The following is an 11,999-nucleotide window of genomic DNA, read 5'->3' on the forward strand; positions in this document are numbered from 1 at the left end:
GAGGCCCTCAAAGGTAGAGCACACCACGCCATTGCTAAGGAGGCCATCAGGGCAAAGCTCGACTGCTGACACCATCCACAACAAAACCAGTGATAAATGGTTTAGAGCTGGTGTCAGCACGTGGCGATTTAGAGGTTACCATACACACAGGCTCTGAATTCAACACTTGGGCATCAATAAAGGTCCTCTCAGGTTTACAACGGGTAGACTAATGAACCAGGGATGACACAATTCCCTGACGACTTTGTTCTCCAATGAATGGAGCCACGCAGGGACACACCGTTAATGATTTCATGGCAGATGATTCGGGCATCAAGTGGAGTCAGCTCCCCAGGGCAGTCCCTGAGAAATAAGGAATTACCAGGGCCTGGGGACAGACACTTGTAGGTATCTGAGGAGCCTTCCATCATTCTTAGGAGAAGCAACTTCAGGTGGCTCCTGTGCTTTCCAAATCCATTTCCAGAAAGCACAGCAGGTCGAGCTCTGCTCCGAGAGACATCCTTCAAGCCACGGGACGCACAGGCAGCGGAGAAAAGCCCCTGCCGTAACAGCCCTCCCCAGGTGACAGGCCAGCTGAGCTTGACAGAAACACACACGCATCATTTTTGTCAACAAGCTTAAGAGAGAAAAATTCAACTAAGTGTTACAGAGGGTTTAGGGGAGAGAGGGATCACAGGGCAGTACGCAGAGTGAGTCCCCTCGTACCGACGCAGGCAGTCATTTAAACTGGACTAAGTTTTCTCACCTCCCGTCCTGACCCAACTTAACCGTAGAGCGTCACGTGCTTGCTGCCTATTACATGCAAGTGCAGTATTTTCTTCTACAGTTTCAGGACAAAAAAGCACTTTGCGATTCTTGTGGTGAAAAGAATTATAGGGATGTAAGTTACGTTGTTATCTGATGGTGGAATTATGAAAAAGGAATCGAGCTGTCGGGCTGATGGCACCCATCTCATTTTCTTGTCAACACCACCAGGGCTTTTTCGGATACAAGGGCTCTGTGGCAACGGACAGACATATACATTATACCAGCCAGCTATGCACCTATCTGTAATATAAGAAAGAACTGGTTTGACTGGGATACAGGTAGAGCTAAAAGCAATCAAAGGCAGTTAAGGTAAAAAAAAAAAAAATTAGGCCGAGCGTCACTTCAAATATATTTAGCTTTCAGTATTTTTTCCTTTTATGCCCCAGTAATTTGAGGCATTTAAAAACTAATCTGCAGGGGAAAATCTGGATCCAGCAGAAAGATGGAAAAAGATAAGCTAAAAGATATTTCCAGCTTTCATTCGGAAATCCTGTTTCTTGATTTTTGGAGACGGGGTCATTTCTACCCAGTCCGGGAGGCGCTTCTCCTCTCTTCATCGAAAGGAGAGCTGGTGGTTTGTGCGCAGCGGCGTGAAGGAGTACGACACACCTCATGAGAAACTCCAGCTCGTGTTCGTTAACGGATGAGCTTGAAAGTTAGATATTACCAACATGGATGCTGTTATTTAAGAAAAGGATGAATTTTAGGTCTCCAGGCTGGCTCATAAGTCAATTACATCCTGGAGAAAAAAAAAAAAAAAAAAACAACAAAAAAAACACACACAAAAACACTCCACCAAAATCCAACAAAACCTTACACTGGGAGAATGGAGAGATTTAATGGGTCTTTTTCAGCCCTGGCTTGTAAGTCTTTTTAATTAATGTAAAACAAAATGCAAGACGACAGCCATGAGCGTAAAAAACAGATTGCTGAAAGCTGGGATGACTCCAGACACGGCTCATTTCGTGAGCGTTCCACATAGTCGCAACCTAAACTGGGATGTGACCCCCAGTTACTGGGACAGCAGAGACTGCAGGGACCGAAGAGGTGACAGATGTCCCCGTGGCACTTCGCCACTCAAAATCCTCGCTGGCATCAAGCCGAAAAGGATTCCCCTGCAAGTCAAAGTCATGTCATAGGAGCCGGCAGGGACTCGAGGAATACAATGCCATGGGAAGAAAAGGCCATGCTGTAGGCTGAAAAGTGTTGTTTGCCTTGGTCCTGAAGTGAAGGGGCCGAGCCATCCTCCGCTGCACCCGGGCCATCCAGAGGAGAACCTACTCCACCAGAAACACTCAAGCGCTCCGGAGATACCCACAACCAAGCCCGTTTCTGTATTTTTTCACCTAATGCATCCATCCCAGAGCATTTAGAAGCCTACCATCGACGGAGGAGAAAGGCCACGCGAGGGGGAGCAGGCACACAGCATCACCAAGGGCACGTTCCTCACCCCATGCGGAGGTTGTTTCCATTCCAGTGGATGAGAAAAACACAAATATAACCCCCACCGCCACGCTCACCCTCAAACATACGGCCCTAACTGCGATGTTGGACGCTTTGATGTTGAACGTTTTTGTTTCCACAAGGCTGACAGAGCTAACTAACATTTTCAAGTCCTGTGCTGGAGCTCTGGGTTAGTTTCCAGAGCTTACCATGGCTCGCTCTTTGGAAACAAACAAACAAAGAATAAATAAAGGAACAAAGAAGAAAGTTTCTCAGACTGCTGTGATCTGCGCAATACTTTCGAATTTAACATGTGACAAAGGCCTCTCCAAATTAGGTTCCTGTACAAATCCACCAGTTTTAATGGGATCTGGGAATCACTTGGACAGCAGAACTTACGGGGGCATACTGGAACTTATCAGAAGAGTATACAAATATTTTAAATATATTGCTTTTAGCAGATTATTTTTTTAGTAGCCACGCTCTTTTTTTATTTTTTACTGTTAATCTAATTATAGCACAGTGATATCACCAAGCCTTTATTAATTTCTTGCAATTGATTTACAACATCTGTCTCAAATTACTTTTATTAGTAAAGCTATGAAATATTCATCACAAGTGTATTATGTAGCGATATCTAATACATCCGGAGTTCAAGACACTTTGCCCAACAAAGACACCAGTTTCAAATAATGTATGGAATCTTCCTCATTACTTGCGTGTCTGATTAAGTTTTACTACAAATGATACGATGACTTTTAGGTGAGTTTGACAAACTTATTGTTACAGCTCCTTAAGCCCGAAGAATCCTAAACCCACTTTATATTTCAGTTACGCAGCGAGACTGCTTAAGCTATCTCTGAAATGAAGTACAACAACCCTTTCATAGCAAAGCCGCGAGTCCCTGAGTGGAGAGGGCCTCATCCACTCACCCCAGACACCAGCCCACCTTCCAGAGCCCCGAGTGCCGAGTACCCCCCCAAACACCCTGACCGTGAACCACGCGTCCTGGGGAACAGCTACTGCCAAGGAGCTGGCAGCCCCGACCGCCGGGAACGCTGCCACAGCACCTCACACCGGCATCGGAGCGCAGCATCGCAGCGAGACACGTTCAGTCACCACCGTTAGTTATCCCCGGCTCACGACGAGACGCAGACCCATCCCTATCCCAGACATTAAGCTGGTCTATGCTTCATCTTGACTAAGAAAAAGTGATGGAAATGGCTGAACAAAAAGCCTAACTTACTAAACGTGTCAGTCTGCTTCACCCACACGCATAACCAGGGAAGAATTCTTTTTTCCACGCACCAGACTCAAGCATTTGGCAAGAACCAAAGGCGCAGTGAATAAAAGGTTTTCTTCCTGTAGTCATCTTTCATTTACTCCCGAATCATCAAAGTTTAATTTGTACAGGATCGGTACATGCACAATGGCCCAACTGACTGCGTCGATACCAAGAGATCAACAATCAGAAAGTTCCATCCTTGTATCTTTACAAAGTGAATAATATAGCATCTGAAAAACACCAGGCCTCCCAATCTGGCAATTATTGCTTTTTATGAGTCCAAATTTCTCATAATTTGAGACAACTGGTGGACAACAACATACTCTGACCTGCACACTCGATGCAAACTCTGAACAGAGTTACACACCTTGCCATCATCATAGAACAGGCAAAAAAAAATAAAACAAAAAAACACACCACAAAGAAAACCCAACTGAAACTTACTGTATCAAATCTTGGGTGAAACAAGTAGTAACTTAGTTTTAATCTCACCAGTTTGACTACATATATTAAGTCACGGGAAATACAATTCACCAATCGAATACCTGATTTCCTCACTCATTTCAAAACTGCCAGAAGGATCAAAAGTTAGTCACCACCACATGCTGATACCTACTAAAGCGCTCTGTAAAAGAAAACGCATCATCTTCTACATAAACGTTCAATTCTCTACTTTTAAGAGACCAGTACTTTGGCTGTAGAACACGAGCAACTCAGCCAGAGTTTCCTTCTCGTTTTTCAAAGAGCCCACCCTTTCCAACACCTGCAAAAATCTCACTTCTCTCACACAGGCATAAAAGCCGTTTCCTGCCTCCTGACCCACGTACTCGGGGGACACCTGGCCCCACGCAGCACCTCGGCTCTGCCCAGCACTCAAAAGCTCCGCTCACAGCTACAGAAACTGAAATTTCCTACCTTACTCACTCACAGGCTGTTTAGCTGTCACGTAAGAGAACTTACTGGATAGGACGTAACCAGTCCCTGCCATTCCCCTTTAAATGTTAACACCGATAACAGGAATAATTCTAGACTGAAATAGTTCATTACCTGTAGCAGTTTTATCAACTGAATTATAATCCTCAACAACGGAATCTTCAATCACATCACTGATTTTCTGCCATGGCTCCAGCTCCTCCTCCTCACATTCCATAAAAAGGTCCGTGTCCGCCATCCTGCAAAGGGGAAAGAAGAGAAACTTTCATTGGAAAACTGTGTTTTGTCAGGCAGCAAAAGTCTCATTACAAGAAAAACTCTAATGCTAGAAGTATGAGCAATGTTTTTATTTCCCAGTATTCCAAAGGAAAAAAAAATTCAGTTGCATATTTTCAGGTTCTTACTTATTTCTCTGGTTATAGAGCTGACTTCACATCCTACTCGAATAGGCTGTGTTTTCTTTTCAGATAAATCTGTGAAGCTGGTGCTGAAAATCCCTGATTTTGACTTAAAATTGCAGCGGTTCTGCCCCTCCTACACAAGAAAGCCAACCTAAGGGCTTTGACCTGAGGAGTCACCACACCAAAACTCCAGTACCTTTAAATAAATGAATAACTGTGACTGAAAGAAGGAAGAACCATGGGGTTTGTTCAGTTCGTGGTTTTGAATATTCTAGGATTACTGCCAACGCACATGACAGAGATTGAATGTCCAAGTTTAAATGAGTGAAAACTGCGTGCCCAGACGTGCGAGCATCCTCGGCCGAGCCCTCCTTCAGCCCCAGCACGGCTCCCGAGCTTCCCCTGGCAGGGAATCCGACCGACACGTATGAACTCCTTCAAAGAAAAAAAGCGACGGGGTTTTCTGCAATTAGATCCATAGTTAGTGTCCGTCAACTCAAATGAACATTCTCTTGATCTCCGGAGTAAAGCACCCCATTTACCTTTTCTGCACTGCTCGTTACTGCGCTTAACCATTACCGTATTTATTTAGAGAAAGGCCACACCAGACAATTCCAGCCCGTTTTGTCTCCCCTCATGAGTAAGTCTCGTTCTTGCCACCAATCTCTAAAACTTCTACTTTGGCTACATCTCTGCGAGACACGGGGAAGCAGAAACAAAGGCAGTTAGATACGCTGGGGGTGTACCACTTATTCTAATCGGCAGCGTTACTTTCTGCTCCACTATTTACAACCCCCCCCACTTTGTTTGCTGTTCTGAGCACCACTGCACGCAGAACACGGTGAAAGTCAAGTATTTTCTCCTGGGACCGCATCTAATCTGGACCTTGATGATCACAGAATCATCAGATTGTCAGGGTTGGAAGGGACCTTAAAGAACATCTGGCTCCAACCCCACTGCCGTGGGCAGGGACACCTCCCGCTAGATCAGGTTGCTCAGAGCCCCGTCCAGCCTGGCCTTAAAAACTTCCAGGGATGGGGCTTCCACCACCTCTCTGGGCAACCTGGGCCAGTGTCTCACCACCCTCACGGTGAAGAACTTCTTCCTAACGTCCAGAATCGACCCAGCTCTAGTGTTAACCCATTCCCTCTAGTCCTACCATGACCCGACATCCTAAAAAGTCCCTCCCCAGCTTTCTTGTAGCCCCCCTTCAGATCCTGGTAGGCCACTGTAAGGTCTCCTCGGAGCCTTCTTTTCTCCAGACTGAACAACCCATACATCATACAACAATGATGTATATATCTGTACGTGCTCCAAGTTAAAAACCTCACGGGTTGAGATAAAGACAGTTTAATAGAACAGTAACGGAAAAAGAAAGTAATAATAATGGTAAAAGAATATACAAAATAGAGCGGTGCATGCAATCGCTCACCACCCGGAGATCAGCTGCCCGGCCCAAGCAGTGATCGCGGATCCCTGTCCCCAGCCAGCCCCATTTCTATACCGGGCAAGTGCCTGTCGTACAGAATATTCCTGCGGCAGCTCGTCCTGTCCACGCTCCCTCTCTGCTTCTACAGGGAGCTGAAAAAGTCCTTGACTGAACACAAACATTACTTAGCAACAACTAAAACAATATCTGTTATCAATACTATTCTCATGCTAAATCCAAAACACAGCAGCGACTGGGAAGAATGTTAACTCCATCCCAGCTGAAACCAGGACGCTGGTTTCCCACCTGGGTGACAGCAAAGAAGAATCGATTCTGTCCCTCTACCATCAACCGCTGGAAAGGCTGGCTCTCCATCTCGCTCAATACACAAACCATTACTAATAAACACAGCACATAAACTGAATTACCCCAACTTAACACATCCCAATTCCCGCTCGTAAACGTTGTATAAAGCCGTAGTCGTTTAAATGCGCCCACTGAACTTCTCACAGAAACACACACCCCAAACTAGTCTTAGTAAAATTCCTCGTAATCAAGGAGAAAAAATAGCCAACTGATTAAAAAAAATGAATAAATCAAGTCTCTCGCTTGTCAAATAAAATTACATTAGTATATTTAAAAAAATTAAAAAAACCCAAACAGTATTGTAATAATCCTAATATACAATTAACCAAGTGTATTACATTAAGCATGAAAAAGCTCACGTTCTCCCCAGCACCCGTTACCTGCACGCTTCAAAGACGTTACCAGCTTCTTCATTTACATAAAACCTGCAGCGTGTAAAAAATTTTATTAACCTTATCTCAAAGGTGGGAAACAGAGTTCAGGGAAATTAAGCGACTTGCCAGAGATTCTACTAGCAGTGAGTGGCTTAGAAATCAAACTCGGTGCCCAGCCCTTGTTCACATCATTGAACAGAAACCCAAACTTCCTCCTGTTCTGTTAAAAAAAAAAAAAAAAAAAAAGAAAAAAATGGAGAGACAACAAAAATAATTGCTGAATGACAAATGGTAAGAAAATAGATTCCAAGAAATGAAGCTCTGAAGTACAGGTTCATGCTAGAGATCTGCTTAGCAGGGGAAGCAAGAATCAAAGAGCCTTAAATATTATTTTCTCTGCCTGTTAACATCAACTTTTTTATAATTACAAGCTCTTCGCAAACCCAAGCACAATTGCATAGGGGAAATACACTAAGATCCTGAGCGGATAACCACTGCAACTGATCAATAACTACATATTTATGATTTTCAATATTCCTCCTTCACAGAAACATCTAGAAAAAAAATCCTCGGTGAAGCTTCTAGGACAAAGCTTCTCTTCGCCGGCGAAACCGGCGCCGCTGACAACAGTCACTATTTGTCTGGAATCACATTACTCCCGCCAGACAAGGAACAGGGCCCTAACGCTGTAGTGATGGGCAGGCTATAAATAGTCGGGATAAATAACCTGCTCTATTAATTAAAGCATGCGCATACGTCTGCCCAGGAAGGTTAGAACTCCAGAGGAAGTCTTTGCACACACTGTAAAAAAATATATTATTCAACACCTCGTAATTATTCAAAAGATGCAAAGACAAAATGCTAAAGAGACTGTAGTTACAAGCTTCTTTTGACACTAACTTACATTATGCGCATAGTATTTCATCTGTTCATATCAACTGAACTAAGAAAATGTCTCCTCTCTTCTATAATGTAACAGCTTTGTTTTTCAAAGCTTTGATCTTGAATATTTTTGTATGTAAGAAGCCTTTGCTCAATAAAATGATTAATCCCAATGATAAATACTCTACATTTAGCTTTCCAGCACACAGTTGGCAGATGCTGGGTTGCAAAATATGGATGCCAAAAAAATTGACAAAAAAAACCCCCACAATAATAATTACAAAGTGTTCTAGACGCGCTGCAAAGAAATAAAGCCTTTCAGCCGGGAAGGTATTTTCTCTCCCCTTTAGCTGGAAAATGGGAGAAGACCTCCAGGGGCAGAGCCGATATAGATTAGCCTTGCAGAAAGAAGGGGCACAACTGCGAGCCACAGCAGACCCTTTCTTTTTTGTCAGCTGCCGTGGCTCATACTCATTGTTGCCATACAGGGGGGGAAAAAGCCAACAGCCATTAAGCTCTTGCATTAAAAGGCCGGCCACCTGATTACATCCTCTGATCAACGCGCTCACCGTTGCCAGGGGAAATCCAACAATAAAGATGTTTTATTTGCATACAACGAGACAGATTATCCTGCCACGAGCACAGGAGAAATCCTGCCCTTTCCTCCCATGCCTCGCTGCAAGAGGAAAAATAAGTCTCTCTTGCAACTTCAACCAAATTTGGAATCTAAGATCCAACTGCATTTATTTATCAACGGGCCACTTTCCGAGAGTTAGAAAGGGATCAGCTATAATCCCTACAGACCGTCGGTATTTTCTCAAGGGAAAATGACCGAGCGGGTAGAAGGGACAAGACATTGGGCTCTGCTTTAAAAGATCCCCGGCACTTTCAGTCTTCAACAGCATCCCAATAAACAAAATAAACACCTCGCCCAGTTTCTCCAGCTACACGAGGGGGCAAACAAAGGACTCGGCTACCGCAACGCAAGTTTTCACTCAGTAATTTCACCGACTCAGTGATGCAAGCGGAGAGAAGCAGGTCCCGAGTGTTTCCTATTACCCACCGCACCTGTGGATGGCAGGTTTTACACGGCAGCTGCAGGAAAAGGCAGCTGGGTCCCATCGAAGTGATCTCGAAAAGATGTGTGGTTATATATTTACAGTTTCATTCACAGCTTGATATTATTTGACACAAAGCAAACAAGTTATGACATACATATGCTGTATATACACACACGCTTCTTTTTAAAAAGGACTTCAAATTAATGACTCGTTCACAGTGTTCTTCAAAATCCACATCATGGGATGCGCCACTCTTGCTATAGAAGCTTCACTTTCTAAGGCTTTTAATTAAAAAAAAAAAAAGTATAAATAAATCAGTACTTGTCAGGGCACCGCTGGTGGCCCAATTTCTGCCTACTGGGTGAAATCATCTGCAACACAATCAGTCCTAAGGGCACCCGAGCAGGTCAGAAATAAATACGCACTCCATGACACAGGTGACTTGGTAAAGCCAAAAGCTGAATTTTGTTTAAAGACAGAACAGAGAGGAGGGACAGAGCCTATTATCCCCAAGGAACAGAGACCGTTACCCATAATTTCACGACAACCTCCCTCCAAGGTGATGTTACCTACGGAGGTACGAATACAGCCACATACTTTACTGCTGGAAACGCGGGAGGAGGAATCCATCAGCCTCCCTCGGATCAAATGCGGGAAGTTATGAGAGCAGCGGAGGAGCCAGGAACCTCTGCTCCCACCTCTCGCTCCCCAGAGCTGCCTGTTCCCCTTTCTCTGGAGAGGGGCGAACTCCAGGTGCAACGACGTTTACACGCTGCCCATCACAAACCGGGTCGCAAGTTAAGTCATTTTAAATAACGGATACCCTAACCCCAAAAGGTAACCCCCAAGCCTTCGCGAATCCTGATTTAAAGTTTTATTCACACTTTCAAAAGACAATATGCATCTCCGCGTGAATTTACAACGGAAAAACCCAAGCGAATACGCAGCGAGAACCAGTCCAAGTATTAGTGCGGTCCAGGTTCAGGCTGGGCTGGCCACAACGGATGCTGTCTATGAGCCCCTCGCCCTTCCCAGAGGGGGAGAAGAGAGAGAATAAGGGAGAGGTGCTTACGGGCTGAAAAAAAACCCACTTAAACCAGCTATAATGAAGTATTAACAATAAGAAGAAAAGATAATATTAATAAGAAAATACTGAAATACACACAAATATATACAAAACCACTCTCAAGCTCGCCGAATAACAATCCCATCACCAGCAGGCACCGGGACGGGATCTGAATTTGGGAACGCACGGCTCGGGATCAAAGGCAGACAAACAGGCAGCGTCTTCCTTGGCCACTGAGGGAAGAGTCCGACGCCTCCGATCCCTCGGCTTCACACTACGCGCGCTGCGGCCGGGAGGGACACCCCGCTGGGCAGCCCTGGGTCACCTCCCGCAGGTGGGACCCCGCCGGGGGCACCCGGCACAGCGCCCTGACCTTGGCTGCTGTGGGAAGAAGCACAAGCAGGAGCCTCTCCAATAGCATCCCCCGGCACGAGCCACAAACACCAGCCCTTATCACGCTGGGAACGGGCACGGCCTGGAAAACACCGCGCAAATTTCAGAGTGCGGTTAGTTAGAGGAGACTTAACTGAAAAGTCAAAATCACTGAAAAGAAAGCGGGGTTTTTTTTTATCTCAAACCCAGACAAGTGCATAGTTTTAACGTGCTAGGAGTGTTTTTTCTTTTTTAAAGAATAAAGTCCCAACTGACTCCCCCGGGGAACCCATGCTCACTGGTGACTATTAGTGATGAAGGACGGAATGAAAGCTGAGGAAATAGTTTATGAACTTTAAGGACGGGCCTCGCACCTTCCAAAAGCCTACGACTAACACATTTTAGCACAAAGGTGGCTCCTGTACCTTCTCGCTGCCACCTCCTTCACGGATGCCACCCCCTGGCAGGACAGAGCTGGCACAAAGCGGCCCAGAACAAAGAGCGAGTCCCTGCGATGGATCTGCCACAGCTCCCAGAGAGGAGGGTCAGGGGCTGGCCATCGGGTTACGGGCAAACGGCATCCACCGACTCACCGAAACAAGGGACGTGGCTGTTCCACCCCACAACGGACTGCACCGGTTGTGCACAAACTACATCCCAGATCACGGTTTTAGCACCAAGCATACAAACTTTCTTCATCCTTCTTGCCAAAGGTTTGTCAGCTTTTATGCTTGCCTAGGTTTGCCATTGTAGATTTAACTGCAGCACAGTTAATACAATACCCCAATCCTTTCCAAAAATACATATTAATAATTAATTGACCCTTAAATTTTCTTCACCGCTTGCTATAAAACAACTTCCTCCCCTCCTGACAGTGCAGAAAAGAAAATCTCAAACATAAGATCAAGGGTCTGTCTTTAAGAGACCTACAAATAAACTCGAGGAGATGATACAATGCACGCTTTAGGACAGAAATTAATGCATAAATCAACTTCTCTTGTCCAAGTTCTCCTGTGGAATGACCACTTCTTCTCTCCATTACATCTTCCCCAGACGAACACCCAGCCTCAACAGAATTGCTTTCTCATTACTTATTTTCTCACTTACTTTCGATGATGTGTACTTAACAGCAGGGAACGTATCCCAACTTTTTAAGAACCTAGAAACCCTACGAGGTTACATTAAATGCAAATGAATCCTACGATAAAGGTTTCTGCTGTCAAGACATGCTGCAATCCCTTTCCTAAAAAAGATAACGCTCCTCAGTGGCTTTTAATGACTAACTGGCAGAGCCTAAAACTGATATAATCTAAGTGATGAAAAGACACGTTGGACGATGTTTTCATTACTGTTTACATGGCTATTCATCACGAGCAACACCTCCGAAAGAACTGGGGAGGTGAAAGGCGCTGCGCAAGCCGAATGCCAGAGTTCAACAGTTCCATCCTTCAGGCCAAGGTAAATTTACTTTCTGTTGACTGATGTGGTTGACTTGACTTTGCTGGGTACTGAAACAATTTCAGAAGGCATATTACATTTCCTACGAATGCTATCATTTAAAGTCCTATATGTTTCATTAA

At 44.8% G+C, this 11,999-nt stretch overlaps 1 protein-coding gene across 15 annotated transcripts in view; it reads right to left on the reverse strand.

The window, feature by feature from the left end:
* The window catches only part of POGZ (pogo transposable element derived with ZNF domain), a 36,723-nt gene that overhangs the window by 22,162 nt on the left and 2,562 nt on the right, over positions 1-11,999 (reverse strand). For 8 of the 15 annotated variants that reach the window (XM_074566540.1, XM_074566537.1, XM_074566533.1 and 5 more), the window contains one exon: positions 4,583-4,707. In XM_074566540.1, coding sequence (XP_074422641.1) covers positions 4,583-4,706 — 124 coding nt within the window. In that variant the 5' untranslated portion in view covers position 4,707. Of the gene's footprint in view, positions 1-4,582; positions 4,708-5,065; positions 11,795-11,999 lie in introns of those variants that run through there. The other 7 variants (XM_074566528.1, XM_074566525.1, XM_074566531.1 and 4 more) reach the window with 5 other exon arrangements.

The sequence above is a fragment of the Larus michahellis genome, chromosome 24 (assembly GCF_964199755.1).
Source record: "Larus michahellis chromosome 24, bLarMic1.1, whole genome shotgun sequence".
In the NCBI taxonomy this organism is placed as follows: Eukaryota; Metazoa; Chordata; class Aves; order Charadriiformes; family Laridae; genus Larus; species Larus michahellis.